The sequence below is a fragment of the Pseudophryne corroboree genome, chromosome 7 (assembly GCF_028390025.1).
Source record: "Pseudophryne corroboree isolate aPseCor3 chromosome 7, aPseCor3.hap2, whole genome shotgun sequence".
Lineage (NCBI taxonomy): Eukaryota > Metazoa > Chordata > Amphibia > Anura > Myobatrachidae > Pseudophryne > Pseudophryne corroboree.
Window position 1 is genome coordinate 506,025,585 of NC_086450.1, and position 20,986 is coordinate 506,046,570.

A 20,986-nucleotide genomic window follows, 5' to 3' on the forward strand; every position below is an offset into this window, starting at 1 on the left:
GAGCACAGGTAAGTCATAGTTTGTTATTTTACTGACTCGTATAACTCATCTGTGTACTCAATATATTTTGTATCCCTCAGTTTCTAAAGTTGAACTCACTATTTCTTCCAGGTGGAGCAGCCTTAGAAGTCTCCGCTCCAACCTCAAACAGAGTTCAGCTGAGGTCGAGCGCCATACTACCCTGTACGTTCACTGTGAAGGACCCTTCAATAAACTTCAATTTCCTCGCCATTATGTGGTATTTTCAGGGGAATCAGATTGTAAATTTTGACACAAAAGGAGTGAACCAGGATTTTAGGAGATTTATAAATAAGCAGGAGATCAGCAAAGGCATTGCGGATTTACACATCATAAATGTAACAATATCTGACGCTGGGACGTATAAGTGCATCATCATCTACAGCCCAAACACCAAGTTTAAGGAAGTAGAAGTTTCAGTTTATGGTAAGTGATGTACATGTACTAAACACAGAGTGCAGTATTGTAGTATACAGAAGTACCATGATGTGAGTCTATTTGTGCACACATGTATTAAACAGCTTGGTAGGTTTATCTGAAATGTATCTTAAAGCAAAGAACCCTCCTGATGTATATAGATACATTTGGTGATGCTTTTGGTAGCTCGTTTGTATATGCACAGCTACATCCCTGTATCCACTCAGAGCAATGGGTTCTGCTTCCCATTAGTGAATCCCAGGTGGCCTTGTGAATCCTTCCCTCCTGGAGTGATAAAACAGCATAGTGAGAAGGACTCCGGCGCGTTTCATTATTCTCCTTCTTCAGGGTTTGTTTCCCTCATCATGATAGGGATATCTGTTAGTTCCCTCATTACCATTAGACAGATTCTTATTAATTCCATGTTACTTGATGGACAGTTCATCAGTGCAGAACAATACTCAATTACAGTAATGGTGGTGGAATGGTTATGAGATCTGTTTATGAAGGATCCCACTACAGTCTCAAAAATTTACATTTGTTATTACCACATATATGACAGAAATAAGGAATTTTTGGAGATATTCCTCAAATGTCTCTTGCTGGGATGGTGGATCCTAAGATTATTCTGTGATAAAATGCCAAATCTAAAGATGGTGTTGGCTATCTTGATGAAGAAACTATGAAAAGCTTGTGCACCCACGTTGGGCTGGCCATGCCGTGTGGTTATGACTCTCCTACACTCTCAGGCCCTTACAAAAGCCTGGTCCCAATTAATCAACACCTTCTTCAAGCCCCCCTCTCTCCAAGGCTTGGTACATCTCCCCTTGAGTGTCATACAGTAATTTGTTTGAGACGGTAAGATAGTTATTTAGACCTTTAATTCTTTCTTGACCAGCCCTTCTATAGAATTTTTCTATAAACTGTTTATTTTTCCCTGGCAGCTCTTCCATCCATCACACATCTGGAGAAGGTTAGCGGAGAGAATGAGGAGAACAGATATTTGTGCTCCGTGTCCGGATTTTACCCCAGAAATATAACCGTGGAAATGCTGATGGATGGGAATGTGATAGAAGGGTCTGTTATGTCCAATCCTCACGAGAACACTGATGGAACTTTCTCCGTTGATAGCACAGTGATAATACATCCCGGGAAGAAACCAAAAGACTTGTCCTGCAGAGTTCGCCATGCGTCTCTCACCCCTGACCTACAGCAGAAGTTCCTGTTGGTGTATAACGGTGAGATCAGCCACTGCGGTGGCCTACAGTATACTCGTCACTTTCCCATACAATAAAAATTCCAAAACACAGTATGTTAATTGTACTATTAATTTCAGACATGTTAGATATTGTTACATTTCTTATAAACTCTCCTTGGGGTGGGGGACTTATTAAGTTGTCCTTCTAGAAGTTGAAAAAGAAAATGACTTCTACTTCTTGATCAATGTGGAAAGGGTAAACAAAAAGTTAGATAGTGTGAGACTTTTTGTATAAATCTGTGTGGTTTTAGGCGGGGATGTTGGGTCTGCATTACTGAGATATCACACCGTAGTACATAGATAAACGTTGTAAGAGGGGAATGGCAGAGTCTGCATTTATGGACTCTGAAGACCACCATCACCGGCAATGGGGGATGTCTTGTGAGTCTTGGAGTGGAGAAGAGTGCAGCAGATGGAGCGCCGTACGTCTAAGGATTAGGCCTCTGATTAGTGCGGCTTTGACGAGCTTGGCATATTGGGATGAATATAAATTCCTGTGCTGTGGTGCACTACTCACTGCAATAAACTCTACTCCATCTGTATGCATTCAATAGTGTATAGCGGACTATAACTGTTATCTACACCCCGCAACAGTTTTCTTTTAATTATACTCCATCTCTTATTATTTCCAGAACAGAATAACAGCAACGTTGGCTTGGTGGTGGGCATCGTCATTGCCGCAATTGTGGTCATGCTGCTGATCATTGCTGCAGTTCTGTACAAGAAGAGGAAATCCGGTAAGTTAGGATTTTGTTATAGAGTGAACGGGAAGCTGGAGAGAGATTACCATGTGTTGTAGCCAGGGAGGGACAGCGTGGTCTCATCCTGCCAGCAGCTGTATGTTACGCAGGCGTTGCAGGGGGTTTTCAGACCTTTTTGGATATGCGCAGTTGCAAAAAAAATTAGCGGCAAAGAAGAGATAATACTGCTATCAGGCTGACCACACACCATGAAATTTCCTGTCCTACCGACCAATTTGCTGGTGGGAACAAAAGGGTAATGAATGGATGCAAATGATAATCGACCATTGGCTCCCAAACGCCGAAAATGGCCAAAAACGGTCATTCAGACAAAATGGTTGAATAAAAAAATGGATTTGTCTGGACGACCGTTTTTGTCCTTTTGACAGTGTTTGCGCCCATGCATTACAACCGAATTTTTGTTCCAACCGCTGCGTCTTCGGATGCAGGAAGCGGATCTGAGAAGCCGGTACTGGGCTCCTTTCTACAAAAGATCCTGCGTTTCTGCGGCACTAGCGCGTGTTTTCAGATCCGCTGCTACCGAAGACACATGACCTAGACTGCGTCCATCTCTGCACCAGGCCCTATATGAATAAAAGCTAAGGATGGTATGACTGTAAGAAGCCTGACAAAGCAGATTATACAAACTACTGTTATAGTCACTCTATAAGGTTAAAGCGATTTTTTGTTTTGAGAAGATTTAGGGGTATTGCGTTACAATCTTCACATATTCCCTCATCCATGTCTTAGCTGCGATTGATGACGTTTAGCGGCAGCACATCTGCTGTATTAGCATGGGTGCTATACTAGTACTGTATGTGGGAGTTATTTACACTTCATAGCAAATAAAACCTACCGAGAGCTGCCAGCTGGGACTCTGTCTGCTCAGCTTATGGCATACGGGGCCTGACTATAAGTCGTGCGCTTCCTAAGAAACAGATGCATTTACCAGGCAGACTGCACGTGTCTGAATCTGAAAATACGGTGTGTGTATGCGTCGAACGATGCGTCAGCAGTAGCATGTTGTTGTGTCTGTGTCAGATCTCAAGCAAGCAGATAAATAGGCATTTCTAGATGCCAACTGGGCGACAAATATTAAGGTGTAGCATGTAGCCCAACTTAGGTGTTCAGACGCAGCAGGGATGACTGTTTCAGACAGATCTTTTCCACCCAGCACGGGCCTGGCGCAAGTCTGGACACTAATGATAACCGCTACAGTACAGACGCAGTGGGCGGTGCAATCAGGACGCATGAAATCTAAAACATGCGCACATAGTCAGACAGATAAATGAATTCGGATATTTTAGTCCGCGGCCAGACTCAAGTTCAACTGCGGCTCCATCCTGCTCAGAATCAGGACTACGGGGGTCATTCCGAGTTGATCGCTCGCTAGCAGATTTTAGCAGCATTGCACACACTAGGCCGCCGCCCTCTAGGAATGTATCTTAGCTTAGCAGAATAGCGAACCAAAGATTAGCAGAATTGCGAATAGAAAATTCTTAGCAGTTTCTGAGTAGCTCCAGACCTACTCACAGATTGCGATCAGCTCAGGCCGTTTCGTTCCTGGTTTGACGTCACAAACACGCCCAGCGTTCAGCCAGCCACTCCCCCGTTTCTCCAGACACTCCCGCGTTTTATCCTGGTACGCCTGTGTTTTTCCGCACACTCCCAGAAAACGGGCAGTTTCCGCCCAGAAACACCCACTTCCTGTCAATCACACTCGATCACTTCAACAATGAAAATTCTTTGTTTGGACGTGAGTAAATCTACTAAGTTTTGTGTTAAAATACTTAGCGCATGCGCACTCCGTACCATGCGCATGCACATTTTAGCCTTAATCGCTCCGTTGCAAAAATCGGCAACGAGCGAACAACTCGGAATGACCCCCAATAAGTGTCTCTTGAAGTACAATAGTCTGACGACCAGTGGCAGTTGCAGAGGTGGTGCTGCAGCGCACACAAGCCGCCAGTGAGTCCCAGCCAGTGATGTTTGGCAGTGGTTGGGGTGGCAGTTGGTGTGGTTACCCTATTTGAATTTTGGACTGCGCTCCAGCCCCACCCATAGAACCACCACTGCTGACGACTTATACACTTCTCATTGGTTGTGCTTATAGAATGTGGCACCTGATTGGATGAGCCTTGTTCACAACTCTGGGCCTCTACCCACTAGCTCCACCTCCCCAGCCATCATGGAGCACAGACGGTAATGTATCAAACCTTCTGAATAGTACAAGTGGAGTGGTGAAGCTGCCCATAGTGACCAATCACCTACTAGCATTTTATAGAATGTACTAGACAAATGATAGCTAGAAGCTGATTGGTTGCAATGAGCATCCTCTCCACTTTCCCGCTTTAAAAGGTTTGATACATCTCCCCCAATAGTCACAACCATGAAACTCCCATCATCTAGGCGGTGGCTTGCGTTTCCTTTACCTTCTGTTCTCCTTTAAAAATGTGACAATATTTTTATTAGTATGTCTTTGTTACTATTCTACAGTATTCCAGGTGCAACGTAAAATGTTACAGTGTAATTACAACATAAAATATTGTGTTCTGTAGTGAATGTTGTGATACTGTAGAACCATCTCTGTTCCGCTCTGCATTACACATGTCACTGTGTTTCCCGTGTCTTGTGCAGGTTTGCCAGAGACAGTAGTGGGTAACATTCAGAGTGCCACATGGATCAATGGTGAGAAGACCACCCTGTATTGTACAGCCTCTACCTGTGCTCAGGACGTCCTGGTGACCTGGGCCATCAGAAATAAAGATGGGACCACATGTGAGGTCTCAGAGACTCCGGAAGGAGATAAAGAAGAGGAACAGCCCCTAATGTCTAGGGAGTACAATGTGACAACGGAGAAGATTCCCAACCAGAGGAGAAAGGGGCTGTATGATATTAACACAAAGCTGACCTTCATTCCATCAGTCTCCAGACATCTTGGGGCCAATGTGAGCTGTAAGATTGTTGCTGATAAGAAAGAGGAGGAGAAAACCTATCAGTTCAAATCCATTCATGGTAAGACACCATTAAGTATCTCTGGTATGAGGGTCAAGACTTTAGCCCGTTCTTTTCCATCCACTCTCCTACTTATCCATTCCACCCTGCCCCCTCACACATCACTCATTTGCTGTCTCCTGTGCTCATCTCAGACTTAATTAATACCTGTGATCTCACCCTTTAACTCAGTATCTGTCTATTATTATTATTATTATTATTATCTTATTATATCATTCAGGATTATGATTATTGGCCATATGATGGAAAAAAGTATTCTGATGCTGACCTACTGTAGGCAGGTTACTGCACCATCTCATGTCCCTCCAAGCTAGATGCTGACCTAGGCAGGCTACTGCACCATCTCATGTCCCTCCAAACTTCAGGATAGATTAGATGCTGACCTAGGCAGGTTACTGCAACATCTCATGTCTCTACAAGGTTCAGGACAGACTAGATGTTGACCTAGACAGGTTACAGCATCATCTCATGTTCCTCCGAGCTTCAGGGTAGACTAGATGCTGACCTAGACAGGTTACTGCATCATCTCATGTCCCTCTGAGCTTCATGACAGACTAGATGCTGACCTAGACAGGTTACTGCACCATTTCATGTCTCTCATAGCTTCAGGATAGACTAGATACTGACCTAGGTAGGTTCCCACACCATCTCATGTATCTCCAAGGTTCAGGACAGACTAGATGCTGACCTAGGCAGGTTACTGCACCATCTCATGTCCCTCCAAGCAGACAAGATGCTGACCTAGGCAGGATACACCTGCCTAGGTCAGAGTAGGGTGCAAAATGGGAGTGGCTTAAGATGTGATCTTGATGTGTTCCGAACTGCAGCATATGCGCATGCTTTACGTTAGGCACATATCACACATAACTTACAGTCCAGTTGGACCAGTTACTGCTTTTCTTGCAAGAAAGGTGTTTGATAGTCTTTTTAAGGTTCTCCTTTTAGATCTATGTCTTCTTGAAATGCAGGACAGTTGACCTATTGATCAGTTACAATGCACGCATGACTGGGGACCGTTGATGATGGTTCAGTCATCAATGGTTTCCTCTTGTGGTTAGAAACCATTCACCATCGATAGTCGATGGAGGACCCTACATATGATTGCCCATCTCTGCTTCCCCACTGCATTATTTCTGCATTATTCTCTGCTCAGGAAGATGCAGTATAACTCCTTTGGGAGCTGAAAGCAATGCTGATGTTTTTCATTATAAGATGTGTGAATGATATATTAACTCCGAGTCTATCATTCTGCAGCTAAACCCACGTTCCTTGACCCGATACAGTTCTCCCTCTGTAACCAAGATGATGTACAGCTCTCCGCCACAATACCGAGATTCTATCCGCAAGCCCTGCAGATCTCCTGGGTGTGTACAAGCGCTAAATACCAGGAGAAGATTCCGTCACAGGAACACATAATGAACAACACAGACGCTACCTATAATGTGAAGAGTCAATGTACTGTTCCCGGAGCGCTCTTCACAGACCCGACAAGTAAAGTGATTGTGACGTGGAAACATGAATCGATAGACGTCTCTCAGTCCAGGGAACTGTCTGTGAGAGGTACGATGTCTGGCCTGTAATACAGACTATTTCTCATTCATGGTGTAATCTTAACAGTAATATCTGTGGGTGACACTATCAGTGATGTAGAGGTCATAGGTGACTTAGGTGGTCATTCCGAGTTGTTCGCTCACTAGCTACTTTTAGCTGCCGTGCAAATGCATAGTCACCGCCCACGGGGGAGTGTATTTTCGCTTTGCAAGTGTGCGAACGCGCGTGCAGCCGAGCAGGACGAAAATGTTTTTTGCAGAAGCTGTGGACTTACTCAGCCCTTGCGATCACTTCAGTCTTTTTGGTGCCGGAATTGACGTCAGGCGCCCGCCCAGCAAATGCCTGGACACGCCTGCATTTTTCCAAACACTCCCAGAAAACGGTCAATTGACACCCACAAACGCCTTCTTCCAGTCAATCTCCTTGCGATCGGCTGTGCGAATGGATTCTTCGTTAAATCCAACGCCCAGCAACGATCCGCTTTGTACCCGTACGACATGCGTGCACATTGCGGTGCATAGGCATGCGCAGTAGTAACCTATTCGCTCTGCTGCGAAAAACGGCAGCGAGCGATCAACTCGGAATGACCCCCTTACTGAGAAGTATCTCTCTATGCGCTGAGTGCAGGTGTATACAATCTAGCGCTCGCCCCGCCCCCCTCATTGTGTGACAATGCTCAGGAGAAAGTCTTTGCAAAATTACCTACAGACAAAATGGCAGATGCTAAATTGGGAGCTAAGCTAAAAAATGGAGTAACACCAGGGCAAATCCATATTGCACTGCAAGGGGGGCAGATATAAAATATGCAGAGAGAGTTATGCTGGGTACACACTGGATGATAGGTCTTCTAATCTGGTGGATCGGAACAAAGTATCGCTCACCGCATTTCGGGCAGTATGTGTACCCAATATGCGCGCCCCCACCATCACCTGCTGCCGCGCCAACCAGAAGACATCGCTAGCTATGCCATGTTGCCAAATGCCCCATCGCTCCTCCCCCCCCCCTCCATGCACAATGTCCACGTGGTCATAATGTTAACATAGGCATAATGTTGAAATTGTGCATGACTACGCTCAGCATTTCAACAAAGCATTTTTCTTCTGTTCAAGCTGAAACCCTAAATCTAATCCAAACCGCAGTCTAAGCCTACCCCTGAACCTCTCCCTATCCTCAGCATAACACCATAGCCTAAACCTAATCGCAGTCTGACCCTAACCAAACCTTACTGTAGCCTAACCCTAACTGCAGTCTAAGCCTACCCCTGAACCCGCCCTATCCGCAGCCTATCACCACAGCCTAAACCTAATCGCAGTCTGACCCTAACCAAACCTTACTGTAGCCTAACCCTAACTGCAGTCTAAGCCTACCCCTGAACCTCACCCTATCCGCAGCCTAACACCACAGCCTAAACCTAATCACAGTCTGACCCTAACCAAACCTTACTGTAGCCTAACCCTAACTGCAGTCTAAGCCTACCCCTGAACCTCACCCTATCCGCAGCCTATCACCACAGCCTAAACCTAATCACAGTCTGACCCTAACCAAACCTTACTGTAGCCTAACCCTAACTGCAGTCTAAGCCTACCCCTGAACCCGCCCTATCCTCAGCCTAACACCACAGTCTAAACCTAATCACAGTCTGACCCTAACCCTAATCAAACCTTACTGTAGCCTAACCCTAACTGCAGTCTAAGCCTACCCCTGAACCTCGCCCTATCCTCAGCCTAACACCACAGCCTAAACCTAATCACAGTCTGACCCTAACCAAACCTTACTGTAGCCTAACCCTAGCTGCAGTCTAAGCCTACCCCTGAACCTCGCCCTATCCGCAGCCTAACACCACAGCCTAAACCTAATCACAGTCTGACCCTAACCCTAATCAAACCTTACTGTAGCCTAACCCTAACTGCAGTCTAAGCCTACCCCTGAACCTAACCCTATCTGCAGCCTAACACCACAGCCTAAACCTAATCACAGTCTGACCCTAACCAAACCTTACTGTAGCCTAACCCTAACTGCAGTCTAAGCCTACCCCTGAACCTCGCCCTATCTGCAGCCTATCACCACAGTCTAAACCTAATCACAGTCTGACCCTAACCCTAACCAAACCTTACTGTAGCCTAACCCTAACTGCAGTCTAAGCTTACCCCTGAACCTCGCCCTATCCGCAGCCTAACACCACAGTCTAAACCTAATTGCGGTCTGACCCTAACCCTAACCAAACCTTACTGTAGCCTAACCCTAACTGCAGTTCCCATACGCCGGCATTTTATACCCAAGGCATATACAGTAGGCCAATAAATGAAGATGCCGGCTTTGGATTGTCAGCATATGCATTTCTGATCTGATCTACAGTACTATTCTCAGAAGGAATTCAGTGGCTGTAGCTGCAGAGCTTGCACAATGGCGGCTGTGCACTAACCGGCAAAATCGGCAGAGCCACCTGTGCTGATATTTGCTCCAATCGCCTAAACACTCTGCAACAGGCCTGATGTACAGATGTAGCCATGCTTATCTTTGCTTTTTCCCTGATCACCAGTTTCCATAAATGTCTTCCTTTCCACTTATGTAATTCCTATGTTAGATCTCCCCTGGAAGCCACAGATACCAGATGGCCCAATAAAGAGCATTCACCAGGGCGACGAGGTCCATTTGAGGTGCACGGTGTCAAATTATTTCCCCGATGCGCTGACCGTGAAGTGGTTTGAGAAGAAGAAAGGGAGCCCAGATGTAGTAGACATTTCCCAGTCTGACAAATACACTATTCCAAAGATTACATCAAACAGGATGGACAACAAAACCTTCACCTCTACAGCGGTCCTAGCTCTCAGGAAATCCCAGCTGTTGGAGAAAGATGTAGAGTTTATCTGCAGAGTGGAACATCCCGGTCTGGAGACACCAATCCAGTCCAGCACATTGCAACCTTGGAACACTGGTAAATAATTGTAATATTCACCTTACTTATAATTTGCTCACGTTCACTGTATTTTGCTTTATAAGCTCAAACAGAAGTTCCCCATAGAAAACTGGAATTATCTAATTTGAACATCGGGGTCTATTTACTAAGCTTTCGATGTAGATAAAGTGGGTCGGAGTTAACGTTTCGGCCAATCAGCTCCTAACTGACATTTTTCAAATCCAGCCTGAGACTTGGCAGTTAGGAGCTGATTGGCTGGTACTTTATCTCCATCCATGGCTTAGTAAATAGACCCAATAGTAAGAGGTGCTTCCATGCTGAGACTTGTAGTGTCAAACTGGAAACAGATATGAGCACTTGTTCTGTGTAATACACTGTGGGCTGCAGTGTGTTTCATATATAGGCCCTCATTCCGAGTTGTTCGCTCGGTATTTTTCATCGCATCGCAGTGAGAATTCTCTTAGTGCGCATGCGTAATGTTCGCACTGCGCATGCGCCAAGTAACTTTACTATGAAGAAAGTATTTTTACTCACGGCTTTTTCATCGCTCCGGCGATCGCATTGTGATTGACAGGAAATGGGTGTTACTGGGCGGAAACACGGCGTTTTAGGGGCGTGTGGCTGAAAACGCTACCGTTTCCGGAAAAAACGCAGGCGTGTCTGGAGAAACGGTGGGAGTGCTTGGGCGAACGCTGGGTGTGTTTATGACGTCAGCCGGGACCGAAAAACACTGAATTGATCGCACAGGCAGAGTAAGTCTGGAGTTACTCTAAAACTGCTAACTCGGTTTTGATCGCAATATTGCGCATACATCGGTCGCACATTTAAGAAGTTTAGATTCACTCCCAGTAGGCGGCGGCTTAGCGTGTGTAACTCTGCTGAATTCGCCTTGCGAGCGAACAACTCGGAATGAGGGCCATAAATCGGTCATAATTCTACCACTTTCCGCCCTCTGTTCTATAACAGTAACCCTTGTGTTACTATTTCTTAGGTTAGCCTAAAGTTCAGTTTGTTTACATTGAGGAGTCAGAAGAAGTCCATAACTTAGCTTTAGGACCATCCCAAAGTATATATCTATATATCTTATCCAAACTAGAATATGTTGGTGTCATCGTTATTGATCTCATTAAATATTTTGGTCTGTTCCCACTATCAGAAATAAATATTAGCCTAGGTAGGGGCACAAGTTGCCCCCATCGCTGTGCCCCTAGTTTGCAGATAAACTTTGACATTAAAGACAGAGGGGGGTCATTCCGAGTTGATCGTAGCAATGCTAAATTTAGCTCAGCTATGATCATATGTAGGGGGACGCCCAGCACAGGGCTAGTCCGCCCCGCATGTCAGTGGCGCCCCCCCCCTCCGCAGAAGTGCAAAGGCATCACACAGCCGCGATGCCGTTGCACTTCAAGAGCAGCTTTAGCGTGCTGGCCGGGAGCTACTCTCTGCTCCCCGGCCTGCAGTGGCTGCGTGTGACGTCACGCATCCAACGCGGCCCTCCCCCCCAACGGTCCAGCCACGCTTCCGTTTGCCCGACCGTGCCCCTAAATGATGGCTTAACGCCGCCGTCCAGCTCCCTCCCACCCAGTGACCGCCTCTGCCTCAGAGGCGATCGCTAGGCAACAATGGCTCGCATGACTGTGGCGCCGGTGCATGCGCAGTTCCGACCTGATCGCTGCGCCGCGAAAAACTGCAGCGAACGATCGGGTCGGAATGACCCCCAAAGACATTTGTCAACAAATCCACAATAAAAATCAGTCATGGCTTCCTTCTCAAAGAAAAATCCCACTGATTAACACTTATGTTGTGTTTAGCGCTCATGTGACATTTTTGTCTGAAGTAGACCAGATATTTAAAATGTATCCTTCTGTATATAGTTACTAATGTTTTTTCTTTTTTCGGTAACCATAACTATTGTACAGATGTGCAGGATTTCATTGTTAACAACATCCAGGGGCCCCAGACGTGGCAGAATGGGGAAAAGGTCACCGTGTACTGTGCCGCCATATACTGTACCGGGGACTCCAGGGTGGTCTGGACTGTGAGAGAGAAAGATGGAAATGTCAGAGAAATATCTGAGAGCCCAACGGGAGAGGACATGAGAAGAGATGATACTCGGTCCTCTGGATATCTGGCTCTAAGAGAGAGGATTGACGAGTCGGACAAAGAGGGCCTCCTGGACCTCACCTCCTCCCTGAGCTTCTTAACTTCTATTTCTAAACACAAGAAAATCACCATAAGCTGCAAAATTGTCACCGGGGGAAGATCCAAGGAAAAAACATTTCAGCCTAAACATCTTTTTGGTGAGAAATCTATGTAACTTTTTTACTAAGTTATTGTGGATGATGTTTTATCTGTAGATTATGCAACTCAATGTCAAACACAAAGGTTCCATTATCAACCAAAAGTATACAAATATATTCAGCGCAGGTGGCAATACCAAACACTTTTGGCCGATTTTGCTTGTTAGAGAGAGATCATATCATCCGTATGGATCTTCGGCACTGCACCAATCCATATACTTGGTTTCATAGCAGTCATCATTATCACTGTGCAAGAGATCCGTCGGTAAATAGATGTGTTCTACCTGTAGAATCCCCATTGAAGATAATACAGACGTACAGATATACAACATGTAGAATACCCATTAAAATGAATAGGCCATTGACATCAACGGGCATTGACATGAATGGAGATTCAATTAGTTTCCAATAATTTATAATTAAACAGGTAGTCTCCGTGAGAGGTGGTCAGTGTGGAAACCTCACGTGGTACTTCTAGCGAGCAGTCTGGCTCTACAAACCCCCAATGTCAGCGTTCCCTTCTTCTGTCATGTTATGTGAACTTCTCTATAAACATTTGTTACATGTTACACGGTGATGGCAGGGATTCCCGCACACAGGGGGAAATTTACTAAGGTGGGATATTTTTAGAACTGGTGATGTTGCCCATAGCAACCAATCAGATTATATCTATTATCTACTAGAAGCAGCTAGATAAATGGTAAGTAGAATCTGATTGGTTGCCATGGGCAACATCACCAGTTCTAAAAATCTCCCACCTTAGTAAATTTACCCCATAGTATTCTCCTAAACATATTCTCTCTGTCTCTTCTAGCAAAGCCCAAAGTGGTGAACCCTATAAGACTGTCTCTGACTGATTTGGGAGAGGTGCTGTGCTCACTGGACATAGAGGGATTTTACCCTAAAGACATCCAGATAAAATGGAACAACGCCGAAACGCTGATATCACACAAAGTCATAAAAAGCACCGACAGCACTTACAGCGTCCACAGCGAGTACAAAATACCTGGTGGTTTTTTCAAAGACTCAAAATCGTCAGCGACCGTCTCTTGGAAACATGAGTCTGCGGAGGACTGGGAATCCCGACATGTGTCTGTTCTGGATAAAGGTAGAAGGCTTTTTACTGACTTACAGCAGAATGTCTTTATTGTATGTGAGCTAAAAGTTTTAGGGGGAGATGTATCAAACATTGGAGAGCGATAAAGTACCGACCAACCAGCTGGTAACTGCCATTTTTTAAACACAGCCTGTAACATGGCAGCTAGGAGCTAATTGGTTAGTATTTTATCTTTCTCATTTTATCTCTCTCTAAGGTTTGATACCTCTCCCCCCTTAAAATCTCATGGCCACTCTTGCAAAATTATTTCTTAATGTTTTTTATTTTACCAACCGTCTACAATCTGGAAACTGTAATGTGAGTCTGATGTCTAAGGTTTATGTACTGTAAGTTGTTAATGGATACATTACAGTAATACAGTACTACCCCTCTAGAATCTTTAATGTAAAGTTTTTGTTTCTTGCATTGATACCTTTTTTCTATCTTTGGGAAACAATTTAAGAAAGCTGAGGGGCCCCTAAAGGGCGCGGGGCCCATAGGCCAGTGCCTACTTGGTAATCTGGCTGTGGGGCCCATTAGCGTGGTTCAACCTAGTCTAATTGGGTGTGGTAATTAAAGGGCTCCCAAAACAGTTGAATTTTAATAATGGGCACCTACTAATTATTGTAACTAAAAAAAAACAATTGAATCCCCCCCCACAGGTGCCTACTTCTTGTGGCACAAAAAGGATAGGTGTATGAGGACACATCTGTACTCCTCTGGTGTACAAATTAGGTCTAGCAGCATGCGTAAGGAGCACTTGGGAAGTATTTGGGGTCAATTCAATTAGATGCATGTTCCAGAACGTTGTACGGTAGGTGTGCAGTCTGCTCATATGTTAGGCTTACATTTTGCATTTTCTTGCACCATGGGGCTACGACATAAAGGGGGTCATTCCGAGATGGTTGCTCGCCAGTAGATTTTCGCTGCCGTGCAAACGCTAAGCCGCCGCCCTCTGGGAGTGTATATTAGCTTTGCAATAGTGCAATCGCTTCCATCGCAGAACGGCTACAAAAAAGAATTGTGCAGTTTTAGAGCAGCTTAAGACCTACTCAGCGCTTGCGATCACTTCAAACCATTCCGTTCCAGATTTGACGTCACAAACATGCCCTGCGATCGCCCAGCCACGCCTGCGTTTTTCCTGGCACGCCTGCGTTTTTCCGAACACTCCCTGAAAACGGTCAGTTGCCACCCAGAAACACCCAGTTCCTGTCAATCACTCTGCGGCAGCCAGTGCGACTGAAATGCATCGCTAGACCTTGTGTGAAACTACATCGGCCGTTGTGAAAGTACGTCGCGTGTGCGCATAGTGCCGCATGCGCAGAAGTGCCATTTTTTTGCTTCATCGCTGAGCAGCGAAAAATTTCAGCTAGCGATCAACTCGGAATGACCCCCAAAATGCACTATGTTGGGTTGATGTTGGGTGCTGTTGCTAGAATGCAAGCTTCATCACAACGGAATATCACTAGCATCACCCGTACATCACATCTAATTAAATTGCCAACTACAATACACAGTACAGTATATGTCTTAATTTCTGTGCCTATTGTCCGGCCTTATGGAGACAGGGTCCATACTGACTGTTCCTGTGTCCATCATAAAATACAAAACTAATACGTTCAAAAACATTTGTTTTTTTTGATTGGTCAAAATAATTTGCTGGGTGGGAACCAAATTATATAATTAGAGTTATTGCAAATGTAGCTTTCCTTTATTTTGTCCTGATTCGTAATTTCCATTATCTTTCAGAGTTTCCATGGAAGCCGGAATTACAGGACATTCTAGTCCCCAATCTTCTTATAGGCAGCACGGCTACACTGAGGTGCGAGGTGTCTAATGTATTCCCCGATGCGCTGACCGTCAGGTGGCTGAAGAAGGAGCGGCACAGCCAGGAGTATTTCCCGCTGGGTCCTAGTGATAGATATAGTATTTCAGAGATCAAGCCGGAAAAGCAGAAGGATAACACATTTACGTATAAGACGTGTATAAAGTTTAAACCGTCCATCGCCTCAGAGGAAGGGGCGGAGTTTATCTGCAGAGTGGAGCATCCCAGTTTACAGGAGCCTGCAGAGAAGAACACGGGGGCGCTCTGTATAAAAGGTGATTGGGAACATGACGCACTGTGCCCTGGGTGGGCCGCACTCACTGCTAACGTATTGTGTTTCTATATAACGCTACAGTAAATTATTCACAACAGGAAAAGTGTATTGACCTGACTTACATATTTACTGCTGAGTCCAATTTTACCTCCTGGGTCAAGTTATTATATAACCGCCATCGTATAACCGGTGCTTAAATGAAGACAAATTGGTCAATTTCCATAAGGACTTGTCTCAGCTACCCCTCTCTCTGGAATAATTTAGGCTGGCAATGCCCTTGACATGTGGTAGAGTCATTTTAGAGTTCCAGATGAGCTCCAGTTCTGTGGTCTTTTATAGGGCACCCTAATGAGATGATCATTTTTCAATCTGAAATGTCCTAATTGACCATCCGAATCTCAGCTCTTATGAGCACCTGTATTTATCAATATTATAACTCTTGTTCAACTTTTGAGGTGAACAAGTTCCTGAGTAGTACTGGTGACTACCTCACCCTTCCTATGATGTCACTAGCGCCACAGGTAGTGACTGGTGTCCCTGCTCTGCTGCAACTCAAAGAGCACAGGCCATGCACCAGAGCCACAGGCTAATGTGAATGAACTCCACGCTCTCTGATGAGATAGAGGAGAGACTAATGTTAAACTGTGGTCATCTTTTTTTTGGGGCCTCCTCACTGGCAGATCATGAGGCACTGTAGGAGTCGAGTGGGAATACTGTCTAATAACAGCCCACTGGGTGCAGTCTATAGGAATTTGGCCTGGTCTTCTCTGACCCTGACCTCCTTGGTGGGTTCTTGTTCCCTGAGAGATTTCCACAACTGACAGCCATAAAGTGATTTTCAACTCCTCCCTTCTACACAATACTGACAGATCAGGATTGGTATTCTCATCGGTTTAGTGCCCTCAGACTTCCAGGAATCTGTTGTCTGTCTTGTAGATTCGTGGCCTTTCCTTCTTTATTGCCTCCTTCAGCTATCCCGTCTAAAGTATGTTCCGTATTTTGTCATGTCAGATAAAGGGAGTACTTCTGACATCAGGTAAATTATTTAAATGTTGCTCAGTAAATCAGGAACACCGTATGGGCAGCCTACAAGTGTGAGGTCAGTTACTACGCACACTTGTGAGTCCTTCCACTGATCTACTTCTTTGGCCTGGCCCATTGCCGAGATCTCTCGGTCAGTTGCATCCCCAAGACAGATGAGTGAAGGTAAAATTATTTTTGATGCTGATACCGAATTATCAGAGAACTATACCCTTCGCCCAAGCAAGCTGGGCCTGGGGCCTTCTGCCCTGTAACAAACCACGTGGGCTAGAAGCTTTTTGATGTCTCTCTAGATCAGAGAAAAAGAAAAAACAATGGTGCGCTTGAATTCAAACCAAATGTATTTATTTGTATATTTATATAAATCTCAGAAGTGTGTCCGCTTTCACTCACCACCGAAATAAACAGAGAGTCTGCCTTAATTAAAAATAAATTTTACTAAATGAATAAATAGACACACATACATAAATAACTAAGCAGCTAAAATTCTGTATGTTCCACACACTACAATAGGGGCAGATAGGATCCACTAATATTGAACGAACTAGGCAGCAATAGTATAGTTATATTAATGGCAACAATATATAAGTGACACTAAACAGACTTATCCAAATCTGTTACATCCAATTATGTCACACTTAATATAAAAACTGTAACAACTGCCAATATGTAACATATACTCGTTTCTCACAACCTCCTGCTACTGGCGTCCCAGTGCAGAGGAAAGATAACTGAGTTTTTACCCGACCTGCGGGAATGTCCGGTGTTAAATTGCACGCACCTGGAGAAATAGAAATAATGTATAGCTTCAAAACTGTAATGCTCACCGCCGGTGCACAGTTTGTGAATTTCAATCTTGGCGGACAGGTAAATCTGTGTGATGCCAGTACACTGTTTATAGTATGAGCGCTGAGATGTTCCACTCTCAGGTCCTGGCAAACGGACAGCAGGAGCTCCGGTCAGCGTCTCAGTTGTAACCACCGCCTGTATTAAGACCGCTGGCAAGCGGACAGCAGGAGCTCCGGTCAGCGTCTCAGTTGTAACCACCGCCTGTAGTATGAACGCTGGAGATAGCACACTCACGGGTTCTTGGCAGGTGGACAGCGGATGTTCTAATCAGCGTCTGAGTTAGGGTTACCGCTTGTGCTCAGACCGCTGAAGGAAATGCAATCTCAGGTGCTAGCAGGCTGACACTCCGGAACTCCGGTCAGCAACTTAGTACATGTGGATCCTTCTGTCGGTGTGTGGTCGAACAGACAGGGAGATGACGTCAACGCGTTTCGTCCCAGGACTCGGGACTTCCTCAAGACTAGTCTTGTTATATCTGCCCCCCCTGCAGTGCACATGGTTTTGCCCAACTGCTAAAAAATGTCCTGCTGCGATCAACTTGGAATTACCCCCTATATCTCCTCCTGTTCCAATACAGACAGCTGAGGCCTCCTTTACCTGCTAGCTATTATATGGGCTATTGGTTGGGAACTGAAGTGATACATTGCTCAATATATCTGCTATGTATATCACTATCTCCGGTGACTTGTGTCTTGTTTCAGATGATCACCAGATATTCATTGTTGGTAACATTAATGGACCTAACCGGTGGACACATGGGGACAAGGTCACTCTTTATTGCTCGGTGTCTAATTGCCCTGAGGATGTTAATGTGAGATGGACGGTGACAGAGAGTGACGGCAAACAAGTCATAGTATCCAGCACAGGAGAAAAGCCGCTGGGGGAACAAGAGGTTCTGTCTTCTGCTGGGTATTTCCTCTCTACAGAGATGGACAAGTCAGATAAGGAAGGACTACTCAATATCACCAGCCTAATGTCACTTATACCATCTGTATCACGGCATGTAGGGACGGAGTTTACCTGCACAGTTATCTCCAACGGGAAGACCAAGATAAAGAGCTTCAAGCCTAAATCTATATGTGGTAAAACTACTACTAAACTCTAATTGTTGGAATATGCAAAGAGTGTTTTTGTAGTCATTAACTTTATCTGATATGGGGAAGAAATAATCTGCTCCTCCATCATAAGTCTTCTAGAGATAACGGGCTGTATTCATGAAGTAGTGAAAAGTCTGGAGACAGTGAAAAGTCTGGAGAATTGAGCCAGTGGAGAAGTTGCCCATGGCAGCCAATCAGCTTTGAGGTAACCTTTATCAAACGCATTCTATAAAATTATAAGTAGCAGCTGATTGGTTTCCATGGGCAACTTCTCCACTGGTTCACTTCTCTACTCTTTTCACTCCTTCATGAATAGACCCAAAGATCATTCCCACTGGAAACAACTGTCTGCTACATATTTCAAGTTAAACTAACACATCTGTTCCTTGTTTGTGTCCAGTGCAGTAACCCAGCTGTAGGACTCCATTGTCTCTCTCTATATTTCCGGTCAGGAGTGTAAACTTTAGGAAAATTTAAGATTTGTGTTAAACATTCCAGCGGCAAAATCCCAGGACTGTCCGGGAAAATCACATCCTCTCCAAACCCGCTCCGGTTATCATTTATTATATTATAGCAAATGTCAGTGACCAGGTATCGTACTGTACTGTTTTATAAAAAGAGAAGGTAGGCTTAGGAATAAGAGAATAAGTGGCTCCTGAACTAAATAGGCAATGAAGATATCTGTGTATCATAGACGGGTCATTAGGCTTGGACAGGTTTTATTGTAGCAACAGTTTAATGGGGGTAATTCCAAGTTGATCGCAGCAGGAATTTTGTTAGCAGTTGGGCAAAACCATGGCCCTCATTCCGAGTTGTTCGCTCGCTAGCTGCTTTTAGCAGCATTGCACACGCTAAGCCGCCGCCTACTGGGAGTGAATCTTAGCATAGCAGAATTGCGAACGAAAGATTCTAAAAAATTGCGAGTAGAAATTTCTTTGCAGTTTCTGAGTAGCTCGACACTTACTCTGCCATTGCGATTAGTTCAGTCAGTTTCGTTCCTGGTTTGACGTCACAAACACACCCAGTGTTCGCCCAGACACTCACCCGTTTCTCCAGCCACTCCCGCGTTTTTCCCAGAAACGGTAGCGTTTTTTCCCACACACTCATAAAACGGCCAGTTTCCGCCCAGAAACACCCACTTCCTGTCAATCACATTACGATCACCAGAACGAAGAAAAAACCTTGTAATGCCGTAAATAAAATACCTAACTGCATAGCAAATTTACTTGGCGCAGTCGCACTGCGGACATTGCGCATGCGCAGTAAGCGGAAAATCGCAATATAGCGAAAATCGGCAACGAGCGAACAACTCGGAATGACCACCCATGTGCACTGCAGGGGAGGCAGATGTAACATGTGCAGAGAGAGTTAGATTTGGGTGGGTTATCTTGTTTCTGTGCAGGGTAAATTCTGGCTGCTTTATTTTTACACTGCAAATTAGATTGCAGATTGAACACACCCCACGCAAATCTAACTCTCTCTGCACATGTTATATCTGCCTCCCCTGCAGTGCACATGGTTTTACCCAACTGCTAACAAAATTCCTGCTGCGATCAACATGGAAGTATCCCCCATTATCCGAAAAGGGGATAACATATTGCATAAGAGTTTAATTAAAATTTCTATACTTACAGGATAACTGGCTGTAGAAAGCTAACTAGGTAGTTGCCATGTCTCTATAGCCACTAATAATGCAGTTCTACCAATGTCTCGTTGGTCTACTGTACGTTCATAAATAGTAGTTATCACAATGTATTCTACTATGTATTACAGCAGGTGTGTTGTTATTGTCAAACATTTTAAATATTTTCTTCTAGCAAAACCCGTCCTGGATGATATAAAGACAACTATGTGTGACTCTGGAGATGTGCTGTGCTCTCTGTCTCTGCATAATGTCTATCCCAAACACCTTACACTCACCTGGACCACAGGGAAAGGTCAGCTGCCGTCCAAACCCACAGAGGATTGGAAGGAGAACTCTGATAAGACATATACTGTCTGCAGCCAGTGCACAGTCCCAGGACGTCTCTTTATGGATCCCAGCGCTGAGGTGTCTGTGACCTGGAAACACAAATCTCTGGACAAACCAGAAACCAGGGTCCTGTCTGGGAGAGACCTCGGTAAGAGCTAGAATTGTCCATTTCTAAGGTACATTGGTCAATGCTGGACCAAAGGGGGAGGTGTATCAAAGCTTGGAGATAAAGTACCAACCAATTAGCTCCTGTCATTTTTCAATCACAACCTGTAACATGGCAGTTTGGAGTTAATTGGTTGCTACTTTATCTCTCTCCAATCTTTGATAAATCTCCCCCTGATCATCTATTAGTTGACACACACAAAAATAGGTAAAAAAGTTTCTATAATCAAACACATACTTTTTTCACATATTGGCCCTCATTCCGAGTTGTTCGCTCGCCATGCGATTTTAGCAGAGTTGCTCACGCTAAGCCGCCGCCTACTGGGAGTGAATCTTAGCATCTTAAAATTGCGAACAATGTATTCGCAATATTGCGATTAGCACACCTCTTAGCAGTTTCTGAGTAGCTTCAGACTTACTCGGCATCTGCGATCAGTTCAGTGCTTGTCGT

The 20,986-nt window shown here is 44.9% G+C and overlaps 1 protein-coding gene across 5 annotated transcripts in view; it reads left to right on the forward strand.

Moving 5' to 3' along the window:
• The window catches only part of LOC134945847 (uncharacterized), an 87,473-nt gene that overhangs the window by 14,644 nt on the left and 51,843 nt on the right, over positions 1 to 20,986 (forward strand). For 4 of the 5 annotated variants that reach the window (XM_063935374.1, XM_063935375.1, XM_063935376.1 and 1 more), the window contains exons 2-12: positions 112 to 444; positions 1,380 to 1,673; positions 2,326 to 2,430; positions 5,071 to 5,448; positions 6,703 to 7,008; positions 9,584 to 9,934; positions 11,836 to 12,216; positions 13,031 to 13,324; positions 15,062 to 15,412; positions 18,003 to 18,383; positions 20,216 to 20,518. In XM_063935374.1, coding sequence (XP_063791444.1) covers positions 112 to 444; positions 1,380 to 1,673; positions 2,326 to 2,430; positions 5,071 to 5,448; positions 6,703 to 7,008; positions 9,584 to 9,934; positions 11,836 to 12,216; positions 13,031 to 13,324; positions 15,062 to 15,412; positions 18,003 to 18,383; positions 20,216 to 20,518 — 3,477 coding nt within the window. The remainder of the gene's footprint in view (positions 1 to 111; positions 445 to 1,379; positions 1,674 to 2,325; positions 2,431 to 5,070; positions 5,449 to 6,702; positions 7,009 to 9,583; positions 9,935 to 11,835; positions 12,217 to 13,030; positions 13,325 to 15,061; positions 15,413 to 18,002; positions 18,384 to 20,215; positions 20,519 to 20,986) is intronic. The other variant, XM_063935377.1, reaches the window with a different exon arrangement.